At 43.1% G+C, this 17,699-nt stretch overlaps 1 protein-coding gene across 1 annotated transcript in view; it reads right to left on the bottom strand.

Annotated features, from left to right (window-relative positions):
* LOC104272427 (lipoxygenase homology domain-containing protein 1-like) overlaps positions 1-14,909 on the bottom strand; it is a gene marked incomplete at both ends in the record, with an annotated part of 65,769 nt that extends 50,860 nt beyond the window's left edge. Inside the window, 10 exons of the mRNA XM_009867414.1 lie at positions 405-559; positions 2,161-2,296; positions 4,569-4,655; positions 5,406-5,566; positions 8,312-8,447; positions 9,625-9,875; positions 10,059-10,182; positions 12,758-12,906; positions 14,589-14,687; positions 14,786-14,909. Of these exons, the coding sequence (XP_009865716.1) occupies positions 405-559; positions 2,161-2,296; positions 4,569-4,655; positions 5,406-5,566; positions 8,312-8,447; positions 9,625-9,875; positions 10,059-10,182; positions 12,758-12,906; positions 14,589-14,687; positions 14,786-14,909 (1,422 nt within the window). The remainder of the gene's footprint in view (positions 1-404; positions 560-2,160; positions 2,297-4,568; positions 4,656-5,405; positions 5,567-8,311; positions 8,448-9,624; positions 9,876-10,058; positions 10,183-12,757; positions 12,907-14,588; positions 14,688-14,785) is intronic.
* Between the last annotated feature and the right edge of the window lie 2,790 nt (positions 14,910-17,699).

The following is a 17,699-nucleotide window of genomic DNA, read 5'->3' as shown; positions in this document are numbered from 1 at the left end:
TTTCACATTAAACAAGATGCTTTGTCTTCCCTTGCCCCGGGAGTCAATTTTTGCCGTATTAGGTGGCAGTGGAAAGACTTCCTCATGTTCTTGGAAGAAAGAGAAGTTTTCTGGAAGCCTTCCCCAATGTGAAGATGCAATTTCAACAGTCAGTACTAACGTAGGGAGTATACCAAGAATCTCTTTTATGAACACACCGATATCACGTTGTCGTTGTTCTAAAGCTGCCTCCAATGGCAACGTGTTATGGTACTCCATGGACATGATTTTTTTCTCCCTACTACCCTAGACCACATTAGCAAGGAAATCAACCAAGTTTATGAACGTATATCTCAAAAAAAAAATCTACAAACCATCATTTGCTTTAAAACCCATCCTATGGAGGTGCTTAGTTGTTTACTTACATTGCCTTTTTCAAATTTATTGACAGTGTTGATGCAGTTGTAGAGAACGCGCTCTCCCGTGTCTCCCTGGTCACCGATGAGGCAGATGAAGACATTGGCATCTGTGCCACTCCCACTTACCGTCCCAGTGCAAACAGTCACCCGGTATTTAATCACTGTGGAGACATACATTAATAAAACAATTTCAGCAGTATGATTAGTTATCATTTAAATTTACTACACTTCCCACAGACTTGCAATTACTTTTAAGTGTTCATACTTCCAGGTGACAGACTTTCACACTTCCATGTTATCACTGGGGGAAAAAAGGCAGCCAAAATAAGAAGGCTTGAAATGTTAAGAAAACCCATAAAACCCCTTCAGAGAAGGACACAAAATTACTGCCTTCTCAAGAAAGTCCTGGTGAGGGGGGACCTTGGAACAACACATTAGGGGGAAACATCATTTGCAGCATGCAGGGGCATGGCAGGCAGACAAAAAGTTTAAAAGGACCAAGCACTCAGGGACCTGGGGAACAGGCTTTTTTTACTGGCTTTATGGGACAGGACAAGCCTAGATGGCCCCATCTCCTTCAGACCTCCCCAGTGTAGGAGGTTGCATTGTGTCTTGCCTCTTTGTCACCTTTGAGGTCTTTATTTTGGATTTTCCTGGATGGATTTTGAGCTCCCACCCTGCCCTCCTCTCTGCTCTCCCATCCCATGGAGTGAAGGATTTCCATAGCGAATTTCACAACGAAGGAGCAGCCAACAGAGGCCGAGAAACCTTTTTTCACCAGGATGGGGAAGGAATATGAAGCAATTCTTCCACTCTCCCTCCAAAACCCGCCTGCAAGCCCAACATGTGGGTGCTGCGAATCTCCTCTGCTCAGCACAACTACTCCTTACGAGAAAGTGCCTGCATTTGAACTCAAGGAGCCCTCTCCACAGCTGATTAAAAATACATTTCAAATCCAGGTTTATTTACATTTTAATAACATCTGCAATCACAATTACTCTTCCTCTTCTGAGGAACTGCTCAGCTGCATGCAGATCACTGAGTTCATCGGAAATTTCAGAAAAAAAAGAGGACTCACATGGAACCCTGTTGGGTGGAAAGAAGAAAAATCTCAGTGGCCTCCTTGAGATATTCTGCTCTCCAAAATTCTCCTTCCAAGTACACTTATTTCTTGTGACACAAGGTCAAGATAGAAATGACCACTTCAGGAAGCCAATATAAAGTTCTGCAGCTTTCCTTAATTAGAGCTCCAGTTCAAGCATAGCTAACCCAACAAGTATTTTGAATTGCTCACATGTACTGAAAGGTGCCTATGTTCTTGCACAGCTGTTCTCTGCAACCTCCTATACATTTATACATATGGCTGCATGAATTTGCCTATAATTAAATAAAACCTTAAAGCCCAAGAATGATAGTTAAATTTTAGATTGCACTTCAGCTAAGCTTGCTTTCCAGGGACACGCCTTCAAACCTGGCATTTCACATTTTAAGGGTGATTGGGAAAAAATAAAACACAAAAAACTCTGCAGACAATTGTGCTGTGGCCATATCCCTCCCATCTCCCTCCACAGAGGAATCTGTTCAGAATAAGAGCCTGGGATTTCTGAGGCTTTATGTAGCTAATGATGCACACAGAAAATACTGCAGAGAGAATGTACCAGAAAGAGAAGCTAATTGAATTGCATCGGTCTGCCTGCACATCCCTTACACAAAGAGAGTTTCTTTCTATTAGGGTCCTAAGCACAGAGCCTGTGGCTCTCACCTGGCATGACTTCAGTCACTAGAGATCCCTCCGCAGGGAGCTCCCGCACGATCTCATTGTCGTCTTCATTTATATCTAGCCAGCGGCCACAGCTGAATGAGTATTTTTCTTTTGTCAGCGTTTTCAGCAGAGTTACCTTCATTAAACCAAAACACTGCGTGAGTTCAGGGGCTTAAACACAAAAAAGCAACAAGCTCCTGACAGGTTTTTGCCTGGGAAGCAAGAGTAGGTAGCAGCCGAGAAATAACACACATTAATAACGAGACTGTCGTTCCAAATCATTCATGGCAGTGATGCACAGAACAAAGTCTGTCATTGCTGACAGGTTTTCATTCCTCTTTTCTCCAGTCGCTCTATAGTGGTGTGAAAGCTTCAATAGCTATCATGGCTCTTGGTATCTGCTCATCATATGTCACCTTAGAAGGCACGGATGGGGCTTGCATTACTGGTTCTCACAGCTCAAGGATCAGTGCAGGGCACACTGAGGAAACACCCAGAAAATGGCAGCAGTCATGATCAAAGATCTGCAGTAGCTTCCAAAGAAGGGATGAGCAAGGAAAGATGTAGTGAGGTGCAAGTCGGTCTCTTCTCCCTAGTAGCCAGTGATAGGAAAAGAGAAATTGGCCTCAAGTTGCACCAGAGGAGGTTTCGGTTGAATATCAGAACTTCTTCACTGAAATTGCTCTTGGACACTGAAACAGGCTGCCCAGAGAGGTAGCTGAGTCACCATCCCTATAGGCATTTAAGTGTAGGTGTCGTGCTTAGGGACGCGGTTTAGTGGCTGACTTGGAAGGGCTAGGTCAACGGTTGGACTCAATGATCTCAAAGGTGTATTCCTACCAAAACTGTCCTGTGATTCTAAATAGGGTGGGTCTGTGCTGACGGCTGGTGAAGTGGGTGAAAGGAGGGTATGACGATGGTCTACAACATCATAGGTGGCATGGAGAAGGGGATCAGCTATTCACTGATCTTCAAGAAGAAATATAGGGCATCAAATGATGCCTGTAGGCTGAAACTCAAAGCAAACAAAAGGACACAATCAACCCGTAGAGTCCTTGCCAAAAAACTAAATGTTCAAATGTTCAAGGGGAGACCGGAACTTTTGAGGAAGTGAATGGAAAACTGTTACATGCTCTGTATTTAGTAAATTCATTCAGGAGGTTAAGTCTCCAGTTTGAAATAGTCAAAAACTGAAGGAAAGGTAAGGGGAAGTATCATAAATGTTTGCCCTTCCCATACTGTTCTCTAGTTATGCAGGAGAGGGAATGAACCTTTGGCCTGACCTGTTCATGTGTTTTTGTATTAGAGTAGGAAGCCTGCCCCAGCATGAAAGCAAGCCTGGAGTGAAACTTGTGAGGACCAGAACAAAGCATCATTAAGGCTTCATCTGAGTTCCTGGATGCTAGAATGGATGCACAAGTGATGGGATGCATGTGCCTTGAGCCTGGTGCATCCATCTGGACATCAGATTGGCTGTATAAGGGCAGACTGATTTCATGCATCTTCACTAGGTTTGCTTAGGCAATTTGGCCCAAAGTGAATCCAGAACACCGTGAGATCCCTTTTGGTCTCTCTGAATGCTATTTCTGTGCAAGAAAAGAGGATACCTCCCCTTTTTTTTTTTCCCTATACAGGGAAATATATAGCTATGGAAGGTTCAAGCATTCTTGCTCATAATCTGTGAACAAACTAATAGAGACAACTGCAGTGGCCCGAGGTCTGACTAGCACTTTCTTTTTAGTAAAGACCACAGCCAGATGACTTTTCCCATCACGCAGCGCACACAGCAGTACTTGATGTCCTCTCCCCACCGCAGAGGTGTTGGGCTGGGAACACTTCCCCAGCTCCCTGACAATGCAGGGGAGCAGGATCTATCAAAGAATATTAGAGGCACGTGAGAAAAATCTCTAAGTGGTAAATTGTGATTTATCATCACAGTTATTTATGGCTTCAGAGCAAAGTGCCTGTCTTGTTAACTGCAGAGAACATCTTCGAAATTCTGCAGAAGGAGCATAGGTGAATCTTAGAGATGAACTTGCTGCCTTGCAGACCCAGGAGAGGACTGAAGGATGGGCGAATGTGAGTTTCTCCATCAGTCTGAGGTGTCAATGTTGCCATGTCCTATTACTCTCATTTTCCATATATAGCTGGGCTGAGAGGGATGGGAAGGAGAAGCAACTTCCCCCCCCAAAAAATAAATCACACAACAAATCCTTCTCTCCCCACATATTTTTGCCAACATTATGATGTGCTCTCTTCCCATCCCATTTTCATGTTCAATTCCCACTTCCACCCCTCAGTCAGCACCGTCTGTTCCAGTGGAGGAACACGATGGCCCAGGGCAGTCAGTGCAGACTTCTGTGACCCATATGGCTTTTCACGTCTACCTTTCCTTGGCATCCCCTCACCTTATTCAGATGCCAGCCAGCAAAGGGATTTCTTTTCTCGTGCCATATTCGAAGTTTGTAAAATGTGCCCAGGTCAGGGAGCTCAATCTACATGGGGGAAAAAAGGTCTATTATCCACTTCTGTAAGTCAGCAAAGCATGCACACATAGGACACCACTGAACATCCAAGTCAGAAAGGATTCAAAAAGTGAAGTAAACAAAAATTTCTTTAAAAGTCATAAACCCTTGATGCTTCTCTTTTCAAGTGAGGAGAACAAACAAGTTGAATCCATACACTTTTTCACCATCAGTGCTTCTTAAAACTAATCCTCCCAGTAAGAATCAAGTCTAGTTCCTGAGCTTCACCTCCTTCTCAGACAGGGTCTGCAGAGCACAGCCATGCTTCCTCCAGAAACCATCTACAGCTGCTAGTGCAAGAAGTGAATGTTTTGGCTACAGCCATGTATTGAAACCCTTTTTTCCTCAATTCTTCTCTGACCGCTCCCCTGTTAACATTTGAGCATATTTGTCCCTAAATACAAAGTGCTCTCCAGCTTCCACAGTCAACATGCTGTTGAGCTCAGCCCCAAACATTCATAGAGGCTCACGTCCAAGGAGGCTGAAGACCAGGTCACGGTGGAGAGAAAACACCCCTGCTAATTCTTCTGTAAATAGCTAATGACCACTTAGGCTCTGGGGGAAAACATTTGCATCTCCACCAAACTGAATGTCTTCTCCTCCACTTCCAAAGGATGTGCTGAGGTAAGGATCTCATGTTGATGGTTTTCTGTGCATGTTTGAAGCTAATGCCCTGGAAAACAAACCAAGCCAAATTTACCACTTGCATGAGATTCATACCATGAACTTGTCAATCTGCCCAGTTTCAAAGTTGTCTGAATTGTTGTCCAGCTTCATCTCATCTGACTTCCCCTTGTCTCCATAGATCTGGAAGAAGATGGTGGCATCTGTCCCTGCATTCTTAATGTCACTTGTCCAGATCCACAGAGACCATGGGTTTTCTACAAAGAAAGGTTCAAGACATTCTGTTTAAAAATTAATTTTTAAAGGTGACCTGGTAGAAAAAAAACAATTCTCGTTCTTTCCCCTGGGTGGTAGAGAGGGCAGGATGGTGTGAAAGAAGACCAGGACGCTTTATCCTTTTCTGCACAAACATAGTCAGTTGCGACATGGCATACAGGAATGAGATTGCCTGGAAATATAATTCTGTGTTTTCATTTCAAATAAAATAAGAAAAAAAACTTATATAACCACTTTCCAGGTTAACCATGTTCTTCCATGACATACATTACCTACAGGGTCATCCAGGGATGTTCTCCATCCCTGTAGCTTCTATATACTCCTCCAACAACTCTAGCTTCGAAGATGGTTTTAAATCCAGGGAAATACTGTCACCTTTCTTTTTGTCAATGAGAAAGAGTCTCCAGTTGCATCTGTCACCTGGTTATTGGCTAAAACCATGACACCTGTGTACAGTGCAATGCAGATAGCCCCTAAAACTTGCTCCAGATGATCTGTGTCTGGAACAAGGAGGAGCACGGATACAGCCGCATATCATCACTTCACCCTGAGTCAATGAGCCTCCCTGAGAATGGACCAGTGATCCCAGCCTTTTGCAGGACAGGCTGGCTCATCCAGGTATTTTTCATACCAGAGGATAGTTGCAAATGTAAAGGTGACATTATTTCCTTTAACGAGCCTCTCATCGGCATTCTTTATTGATAATAACGTGTTTCACTTCTGCAGGGCTTGCAGCACCTGCAGCAGAGGGAACAGGCTTCTTTCGTAACTCAGACATTGGCTGAATTATTAACAAATCCTGATGAAAGAATTGCTAACCCTTTCGGTATGCAAGAGCCCACATGAGCACTGCTTGACCTTCAGAGCCCAGGATGGAATACAAAAATACAATGACATGCATATAAATTAGATTTTTTTTACTGATCTACTCAGCATTTGACTGTAAAAAAAGGCAACAACTACTCAAAAAAAAAAAAAAAAGGAAAGGAAAGAAGGAACTTCCTTTTAGAATAAGTTCTGCCCCAATTTTAATAATATGCAAAGCACAAGCAAGCTTTATCTGAAACAGAAATGAACCTTGCGTATGGCGTGGGCTATAGCAGCCTGAGCTCCCTGAGAAGAGCAAGGGCAGTTCAGACTCCAGAGACTTCTCTCATCTGTTTGGTCTCCCTGTTTGGCCTCCCTGACCTCTTGTTGAAGGAAAGGAGTGATGGGTACAGGGAGGTGGGAGGAAAAGGGAACTTGTACCAGGATTAAATGCTGATAGGGGGCTGTCAGGGAGAAACCACACAAGGAGAAATGTGGATGAGATAAGTCTCCAGCTGCCAGAGGAGACCAGACATTCCCCCAAAGTCATTCTCCCAGGGCCTGCTGGGCATGGTCCCCTGTTTCCTATCCCTTCACATCAAGGCATCCAAACAGTTTGGAAATTGTCAGAGCTGAAGGAAATATTCCCCAGGGCACAAACACCAGGGAGGGCTAGACTTGGTGCCACAGTTTCCAGGATAATATTCAAGATAAGGGGTGGGGGAAGGGGGGAGTGGGATAAAAAAAGACCAAGAATAAATACAAGCCACACGTTGAGCTGCAATGCGCTGGGGGAACAGCTTGCAAACGCTGTGCAGGGAGGCATTTCACCATGGATACCCAAAATAAGGTTGAACCAAGCTTTGATCAGCTCTATAGAAAGGGACAGTCCTGCGTGCACAGGGAGATAGGCGAGATGACATAATAGGTCTTTTCTAACTCCAAGTCTTACGCTTCTATAATCTGGCAGCTAAAGGTCACAGATTTCTCAAGGCTAATGCTCTCTGTCTATCTCCTGCACTGCGGCAGCAGGGGAATTAGCCTGTCAATAACAATCAGAGCTGATAATAGAGGGTTAAAGGTTGCAGATGCTTTAGTTAAATGGACCGAGCCAGAGGCGCAGTGTGGTTATAACGCTGACTAACATTTAGATAAAGCTTATTTAAATGAACTGCTGTTTAAGCAGGAGCCCACCCGAAGTATTTGGATTAAACTGTGTCTATTATCCTCATTAAAATATCCTGCTTACACACACACACACTGGGACAGGTGACAGGGCAGTGATCTGGTTTTGCTTGGTGGTGCAGAACAAACCAGAGAGGATAGAGCCGTGTGTGGAGGGCCAAACATGCAGGTATGTACCAGCACCTCCCAGCAAACATGTGCCATTGCTTTAGAGAAGAGGCTTCAAACACAGCACTCGTGTACCTCCAGACTAGATAGGACTGAGAGCTGGGTTTTCTCTAAGGCTAAGAGTAAAAAAAGTTGACGCTGGTGGGAAGAGTTTGGGTTTTTTCCTGTTTTCCCCCAGAATTTGTCTTTTTAATTATATTTAGGTGTTGTTTCCATCTGTAGCAGCAAAGCTTTGCTTCTGCAAGAAACATAAATAAAAAATATAGCCTGGCTTGCCTGCGAAGGTGAGATGGAGGCTGAGGCAGCCCGAAGCCCAAGAGAACCTAGGAAGTCTGCCAGGTCCAATTTCTTCCCTTCAGAAAATGAGTACAATTCTTCAAAGTGTTTTAAAAGTTTCATTTTAAACTCCCCAACCAGAGTATTTGAAGCTGAAACTCATGCGAGACTCAATTAACTCGAGTCTCTACTTGTCCATGGGTCTTCTCATGCCATGTTGCATGGGTGACACTCAGGATGCAGTTGCATGGGATGGGGGTCACAGGAGACACCTGGGAACTTGCACCTACTTTTCAGTCTTCTCTGGCGCAGGGAGACCATTTCGTAGAGCTCTCGCTCTATGAGACCATCTCCTTCATCTTCATCCAGCCACTTCCCGCATGGGAAGGTTTGCTCAATACCAGTGAATGGACAGTAAACCACCACCTAGGAAAAGAGACCAGGAAGGTGATTTTAAATGTTCTGTCACCATACAGTACCTTGATACTGAAAACTGAAGTAACTGAAGTAACTGAAGTAACTGAAGAAAAAACAGATCATAGAATCGCACAACGTTTTGGGTTAAAAGGGACCTTTTAAGGTCATCTAGTCCATATTTAGGTTATGTTCTCAAAATAAGGTTTTCTGGGCCAAGATGAACTGGCCTGGTTACATAATCCTACGTTTGGAGTATAGCAGAGCCCATCTGTCCTATTATTCCCACTTTTCCAGAAATGCATCAAAACGGGTTGGTGAAGAAAAGGTAAAACACCATGAGGGGAATGAGAATGGGAACAGGCAGTGTGGCTGCAGGAGTCAGCACCATGTCAGCATGCAGCACATGCCCCACGCCACACCAGTGAGCAGGAGGATTTTTGCAGGGAAGACAAGATACAATTAACTTTCAGACATATCCTAAACTGATTTTGCTTTCTAGGAAAACTGTTTTCTTGCAGCTTTGGGATAGCGAACTGCCTCCTTCTCCACCCTCCCATTAGCTCCTGCTCATCTTCTCCTACACATTCTCACACCACATATTGCTCCACTATCTCCCATTAACAGCTATGGCCATGGAATCATAGAAATGTTTAGGTTGCAAAAGACCATTAAGATCATCGAGTGCAACTGTTAATCTAGGAATGCCAGGGTCACCACTAAGCCATGTCACTAAGCACCACTTAGTGCCGCTTTGCGGTTTTTTCTTGGTCAGCCACTTGTTTTTCTGAGGTCCAAAGAAGCGTCTAAACAATTTAGGAAAGTCTGAGTATAGATGATAACTTTGAAACGCTCAGCATAATCCAAGACTGCATTTCTATCCGGCCCCTTGGGCGAACGTCTGAAGGTGCTTTTGGCGCTGAGCGAACAATAATCTCTGTCTTTGTGCCTGCAAAGGGGCAATCAACCCAATTAGCAAGTGATTGACTTATGCATCTAACGTGCCTTTGAGGCAATCAGCTACTAGCATGCATTATGTATACTATTGACTTGCTAAACTGGGGATATTGTTATCTAAATAAAAGTAGATTTTTTAAATTATTTTTTTAACCATATTTGGTTGTTAGGGGCCAGGTTATGAATAAGGAAACAGTCTGACAGCTACCTACAGACAAACGAACAGTCTCACCTTCTCACAAAACCATCCAGAACTGACACCACAATTATCGTGACCAATGGTGACTCTGCTGAGAGGGCTGAGGAGAGCAGCTATCTCCACGTTAAAGAGATCTGTCCTGGCACGTTCAAATTCACCTCCTTCCAGGAAAATCTTCCCGCTGTTCTTCAAGCCTTTGGAGCCATGGAGGTTTACGTGGATCTTGGAGTTTGTGCCAGCTCCCCTGATGTCTCCTGTCACTACAGCCACGTTGTACACAATACCTGAAGGAATCAGGAATTCGGTTAGGAAGAAAAGAAGGGAGGAAAAAAGTCTGTCACCAGCTGATGGTCTACGGCAAGTCTCCCAAAGCATCAGGCATTCAATCTTCTAATGAAAACCTGGCTAGCAGCATCCACTAATTGTATATTCACATTTCCCACCGTGGATTCAATCCATGATTTTACCTGTAGCCTCAGTGCCCCCAACAAGAATGTCCCTCTGGATTTTTCCATCATCTTCATCTAAAGCAAACCAGCGTCCAACTGGGAACTGGTACACACATTTATTGCCAATATCTTCGATGATCACCTGAGAGAAAACAAAGATCACTTTGCAAAACAACGTGGAAAATATGCGGGCATGGCAGAAGAGCAAAAGCTTAATGTATACTCTCACACAACATTTAATATATTTAATAAACCTAATAAATTTAATGCATTTAACATATTTAATTCTGAAGCAAATAACTCCCTGCTCCTTAATTAGTACTGATCGAATTTCAGACAATCAGTGAGTAACAAACCAGGCTTTTTTCTTTTCTTTTTTTAATGCAGTGAACTCAATCTGCATCTCTCGCAGTGTACGAGACCAGATGTCTCTGCTAGCACGACCAGCTGGCTGGCCTGTCTTCCTTCTCTCCAGAGCCCCTTTGCTGGCTACTCTTCTCCATCAGCTGAATGGCAGCTCTTTGTTCTGCTTAGGGAACAGGCTGTCTTCTTTCTCAGCTTTAGAGCCTTGTTTTAAAATAAGACCAAGGGATTTAAGGACAAATCAAGACCATCAGATCAGATTGTGTGGCCCACTAAATACCACGTTATCCCACTCACCTACTCCAGGATGGAACCATTGCAAATGAAACCCTGTAATAGGAATAGTTTCTGATTTGGAAGGATTTGGTTCCTGGACCTATCCAGGTACATATTTTACTGAAACAAGCCAGGGAACCACCTTCCCCTTTAACACTAGATTAAGTCAACGTTACCCAGTTGGAGTTTCTTGCACCACCTGCCAAAGTATTTCATACCAACATTTTCTTTTGGGTTCTTGAAGCTTGATATAGTTACTGCAGTATTTTAAATAAGCAGTGAAGAGTACTGAAGATTTGCAGCCAGAAAATAAGAAATTAAAATTTCTACTCACCTGCATAGTTTATGTCTCTGAGAAAAAACCCAACCAACCAACCAGCCAACAAACAATCACTATCAGGGGTAGAAAGTCTTTGCCACTTTTCTCTGCCTTCTCAGCAAACAGGGAGAATCTGAAATTCGTCCTTTCTGATCTATTTGTGAAATTATTCTTTGGGAACCAGAGCTTCCCCTCCCGTCACTCATCCCACACTGTGCTGGTGCCTGTTGCATTATGGATTCTTGTTGTACCTCCATAGATGCAGAGAGCAGGGTCTGTCAGGGCTGGGATTGTCAGCATGAGAGAGCAGTGAAGTGGTAGAGACTAAAATATATGAAGTTCAGGAGAAATACCAGCACTCGGCTTCCCCTCTACCAGCTGATCCTCTTTGGGCTCCTGTTAATATGTTCATTCATATATTTAGACGCAGAAAACCAGCTCTGAATATAAGCCACACAGAAGACACAAGAAACATGAGAAGAACTTCTAAGGATATTTAGCTAGTTCATCCAGGAGTGACAACACCAGAGTCTCCAAGTGTTGGAGCAAATCACAGATCTACCAACAATAGATGATAACTGAGCTATTTTAGCTCTTCCAAGCTTCCAACTGAACTTGCAAGGCAGAAGTTGCCTTTTACCTAATCACAGACATCTCAGTGGCTCCTGTGGCAGAACATAGGATGAGTGTGTTGGCTGCAACCAGTCGCTGCTTCAGGCTTTGGGACTTCAGCAGCCTAACCAAGGTCAAAAATAGTATCATACAGACTTCGCCTGTAATGTGAAAATGAAGTTCCTTTTCTGTGGATTGTTTATTTTGGGGTGGTTTTTTTGTTTGTTTTTTTTTTTTACAGGAAGAAAAACAGTAGTTTTTCACGTCCTGCAATTTTCATGGACAACCAACATAATAACTTCTAGAGCAGCGTATGGTGATGGTGGAAAAGCATATGCTAATATTTGTATTTGTAATACATCAAATCGTCCTGTTATCTAAGATTTACAAATATGGGGTCAGATCTGCGGTGGATTACAGCCAGCTGTGTCACACTATACCAACAGAGAAAAGAAAATGAGATTAAAGGGTCATAGATTTCTTCCTTTAAGTTGTTCCTTCAACCATTTCACTAAAAGCTACAGTAGTTTCACACCTTAGAGCAGGAGATGAAAATGAGGAAGAAAGCGGGAGTGGAAGAAAAGGATCTTTGTGGCAGGTATATCTTTTTTGCTGTGTCAGAGATAAATCACTTAAATTTGGCCAGGCTATAAGTCTTCACAAATTTCTAGTGTGAATAGATTCAACAGATATTTCTTCAACTATGGTATCTTTACCATCTGAAGTCAACAGAGTGACTGGGGGCTTGGAGTCTCCAGCTTGAAGAATTTCCCCCTCATCTGTCAGGAAATCTGGAGGGACTTGAGAGAGAAGGAATACTACCATAGCAGGCAAATTCAAGTCTTAACAACTGGATTTCTCACTGCCACAAAGCTGCTCAAGATGCTCAACTCTTACCCAGGGTGTCCCTAATCAAAGCTGGTTGAGATGCACCAGCCTGCTGAGAGCCCCCCATCAACCCCTCTTACTCTGCAGAAAAAACAATCAATGTGGAAGATACTTGTGAAAAGGTAAAAAATTCATTCGTGCCTCTCTCTGTGAAAAGGAACCTGTTCCACCAGCAAACATCCTTGTAATTGCATCAGACCATGGAGAGGGTGAGGGATCCCATAACATGCTTATAGTAAATGTCTCAGGACTAACTAACCTTTGCAAGGAACCAGCCAGCAGAACCACCCTTGTTATTATGCCCTATGTTAATTTTCCTTAACCTTCCCAAATTTGGAGCATCGAGAGTGAACTTGTCCTCTGCTCCCTTTTCAAAGTTGTCTTTGTCATTGTCCAGCTTCCGCACACCTGAGAAAAAATAAATGGAGGAAGAAAATCAAGGAGGAAACGGTTACCAGCACTTGAATGTTTTTAAGTGAAGAAATGTTTAGGAATGTCATAACTGACTAAATCAAATATTCTCCAGGTACCAGCCCTCTGCAACCAGGACTCAAGGTACAGGCATAGGACTTTATATTCTAATAAAAAGGTACCTTTTCTTAAGCACACAAAAGACCAGGATTTTCACTGTAATATCACAGTTACTTACAGCTCTCAGAGTTTGCAGCAATATCTATCCAGATGGCTCTTGCATCTTTTTTTTTCATACCACCACATTTCCCTTTTATTTTTTCCTGTCTTTAAAAATCTCCAAACTGTTTTAAAAAGGCTTGGGTCATAAGCTGCAGATTTTGACATTTCAGGACACAGACTTCTTTACTGCATCACACAGGAAGGATTTTCTTTTTTTAAAAAAAAAAAATAATAAGAAAGACCCAGCCAGGACTATTGGCTTTTCCTGATCCCACAGGAGCTTGCCTTTATGAAAAGTACTAAAGCCTTGACCCCAGCTGGAAACAGCGCTGTTCCCGTGCGAGCGATGCTGCGAGTGGGATCTAACCCTCCCAAGGGCACCAGTGCAGGGAAAGGTGTCGGAGAAATTCATCCCTCTTACTTTAGAAGGGGGTGAATAATTTTCTAGGGCTGTTATTTCTCTGTGTAGATACAATAGAGTGCCTGGACAACCAGCTAAGATTTAGACTCCCCCTTCTAGGTGTCTCCAGTGAGATCACATGAATCTATTTGTAAATGTCTGGAGGATTAATCAAGGTTGAGACCTAACCACTAAGTTTCATGCTCTGTTCAAGGACACTTGGCAGACATCACTATTTCCTGAATTTGACAGGATAGATGAAGTATAGAGAGAGAATATTTGCTCTCTGGGTCTCCAGAAATTTCCACTCATTCTTCTCAACGGCATGACCCAGAGAGCTGGGTCCAGGCACATCTTTTAGCACTAGTTGGTTAAAAATATTTTTTAAAAAAATAATTCAAGCTCCTAGTAGTAGATTGCACTGTTGTGGTACAATCCACATTTTAAAAAAAAAGAAAGAAAGAAAAAGAAAAGCTACCACTGTAACTTTAAAACCAGCTGATACAAACCTTCGTTAGATATCTTTCTAAATGGTCAGCGATGCTCAGCCACAACCTTTGTCAAACTGAAAAGAGTGTCCAGGGACACTGAAAGATTGTGCAGCTCTCACTGCAAGCAGTGTAAATAGAGTCATAGAATCATAAAATTGTTTTGGGTAGGAAAGGGCCTTTAAAGGCCATCTAATTCAACGCTCTTGCCAGGAGCAGGGACATCTTTACCACACACTTGCATAAATACACAATGTTTTTGGATCCATCACCGGACTAGCATTTACTGCACTGGTTTATGCTCATTTATGCTGCATTTTCCCAGGGTTTGGGTTTTTTGGTAGTAGATAACTTCAGTCATGCTCACAGCCCATCTACAACTGCTGCTCTGCAGACGCCGCTTCCAGAAGCTGTGGATGTGAGAAGCCTCAGAGCTAACACCACCATTTGTTGTGCCTTTCACACAGCCAAATTATTCTGCATTTGGCAGATTGCTGCTGTGTGTTGTACAGATCGCAGGCCTGCCGAGCAGGAAGAAATATTTTAGGAAATGATTTGCATTTGAATACCTGTGTCTCCTTTCTCACCGAAGATATTAATGAAGACATCCGCATCTGTTCCACTGCCGCTAACTTCACCAGTAAAAACTCGGACCACGTATTTGTTGACTGCAAAGGAGAGAGGGAGAAATCCCAATGCATTAATTACTCAGTGGTTTGATGAGAAATATAATAGTGCAAAGCAATTCTTGAAAGTGTGTCTGAACCTTGGTTCCTGTCATGCTGGCTCTCGCCGCCATAAGAGGAATAAAATCCATAGGCAGAGCTCTGATATTGAATATTCGTTGCCCAGGGCAAGAAGAGCAGATCACTCCGTTCCTGGCCTTGACACTGAAAGTTCAAACAGATGAAAAGGTGCAAATTTTGATGCTGATTCATGGCCATTGTATGGAATTAGGCCTATACGCCAGCCTTGCTTTTTCAAGACATCAATGACTTACAGAGACAGCCATCTGCCCAAGTTTGGACCTGACCTCTCTGCTCTGAATGCCATCACAGAGCTATTTTTACTACTTAGCTTACGTTAAGCCTGTCCAGTGACAAGTATTTTGAGGAAAGGTTGGTTTGAGGGTGACCACACTGCTACTCTGCCTAGTTTGAAAAATAAAATAAAATCCAGTACGTTACATTTAATGGAGAAACAGGAGTAAAGCCCAGGAGCTATGACACTGCAAAGCTGCTTGTGTGGCATTAAGCAACATAAAAATCACATGGGTGAGCCACACCATGGGCATCTCATGCATGCCATGGCAGTGAGTTTGAGAACCAAGTTCTTCAGAGGGATTGGGATGGAACTAAGATGTCTGAAAGGGACAGCAAGGGTGAGCTCAGTGGGGAAAATCTTCTCTGGTCTTCCCACTCAACAGGATAAATTAATTCTCTCAGGAGCTACAGACCATCATAAACCCCATGTTACCAATCGCAGAGTGGGTCACCTGTCTCCTCCATCATAATCAGTGTGTATTAAAAATTATTCTAAAAGGTAGCAGACACTTTGGTGAACTTGCTCCCACTGAGGCAGAGAGAGCGTATGAGAACGAGTTGTTGAACCATCCCCTGAATTATAAAGATGAGCTGAGCTCCCTGGGTGAGAAGTACAAGGGTAGAGCCTGAACAGAGGGGAAAATCACCTGTCGTGGTTTAATGAATATGCTCTGAAAATGCTAAAAATCGAGCTGACTTTCTTGGAGCCCCATCATAAAACATGCCATTATAAATAAAATAATAATGATAAAAGTGCAGTAAATACAAAACAACAAGAAAGAGGATGACAGAGCTAGACTCAGAGGAGCGAGAAAATGCCTTAATATTTCCTGTTAACTCTTTTGCTTCAGTTCATAGAGCTCTAACAACCTGCTAGAGATATGCCGACACCGAAGGCTTACATTTGCATTAGCCAAGGATGGAGATGGTGTAATTTACAGCTCCCATTTGGCCTCTAAGCTGCTCTAACTAAAAACGACCCATTGTACTTTGAGATCTTTAATCACAGACCTAATTTTTCAAGACATTTTTCTCCCTGTACCTCCTCTAGAATATCTTTTCTGATGTCCATGATTCATTTCCCACTCCACTTTTCAGGGGCAAAAATAACCCGATAAGGATAAAAAGATACACAAAAGGACAACCATCATCTGCCAAACTCTCGTCAGCCTTGCAGAATCATGGTTTATGCCTCAGAAGCATAGACCAGAAGGATGCCTGAACACATGCAGAGCACCAAGGAGGAATTTAGAGCAATGAAAAGTAATCAGCAGCAGTGACCAAAAACAGGGCAGGAAGAGTAACTTCTATAGCTTCATCAGAAATATATCTGGTCAGCAAGAAAAACACTGGCAAGATGATTTGCCGGATCCATCACCCTGAGATATTTCTCAGAATGGCTGTACTTCAAACCCAAGGTTTATAATGACATTATTTGACAGCCTGCTCAGAACACCAAGTGGTCCCAAGGGCTCTATACACAGACGACGTTACTGTCAGAGTGTCAGCACAGAGAACCCAGTGATGGGGCTTATTCCTGAGCCCAGAGAGACAGGCAATGCATTGGGTTATTGTTTTGGGCTGCTGGCAGTCACAGGCACTGTGCTACAAGGGGTTTAAATTACCCCCTAAAATATAAACAAGGCTGGGGTTCATGGCATGCACCGGCACGACTCTTCTCTGTGCTCCTTGCAGATGTTTTTCCATAGGCAAAACTTCTCCAAGAGCATCAGTGGTCCTTGGCTTAAGTCACAGCACACCCCTGCTTCACAGACCACAAGATCATGTCTAGCGTGTGCTCATCAGGTTTTCCCCTTAATTTTTTTCATATGTTCTCAATCCTGAAACCATGCACTCGAGGCAGTTCCTGTACCTGCCCCATACATTTCTGCATGCAGGACAATTTTAGTCCTCTCATGTTTAGGAAGCAAACAGAATCAGTCCTGAGCCACACTGAATTTTTGCCAGCATTGTCTCTCCCTCTCTAGGCAATTTAACACTCAGCTGCAGCGGAGAGAGTAGCTCTTCGTTCTGCTCTGGGGTCCTTCTGTGCTTCACACATCAGCACATCTTACAGAATTACATGGTGGATGTGCAAATTTAAATAGAAAAGGATGCTACATCTCAAAAAGGCAGTGAGGATTCAGCTGCTAGAAGCACGTAGGGTGAAAGACTCTCACTGCAGCCAGGCAGAGATCTGGCTGAAGTCAAGCACTCTTCATTTTAAGCATGAGTGGATGCTGTTCCCTGTTTTGCAAGTCCTTAATCATGCATTATTTAAAACAGTAACACCATCTTTTCAAAAATACCCACTTGGATTTTTCTTTTTTTTTAATTTTTTCTTTCCTAATTTCAATACATGGCTCTCAGTTCATCTGCAAAACAGAGATCAAGATTCTGCCTGGGTATTTTTTTTTTCTGACTGCTTCTCCTAGCACTGGGAACATGCAAAATGCTAATGTATGTCTGGTAAAAGCTGAGACTCCAACTAGCAGTGTGGGCTTGCCGCAGCACAGGCATTTAGAGGGATCTTTCCTAAACACAAAATTTGCAGCCTTAGAAGCATGAACTGTAAGATGCCAAGAGCAGAGCAGCTAACAAAAATTCAGTAGGAAGAGAAGTAATTATTTTCTGCTG

The sequence above is a fragment of the Apaloderma vittatum genome, unplaced genomic scaffold, assembly GCF_000703405.1.
Source record: "Apaloderma vittatum isolate BGI_N311 unplaced genomic scaffold, ASM70340v1 scaffold6114, whole genome shotgun sequence".
Lineage (NCBI taxonomy): Eukaryota > Metazoa > Chordata > Aves > Trogoniformes > Trogonidae > Apaloderma > Apaloderma vittatum.
This window is presented reverse-complemented; position numbering and strand designations above follow the sequence as displayed.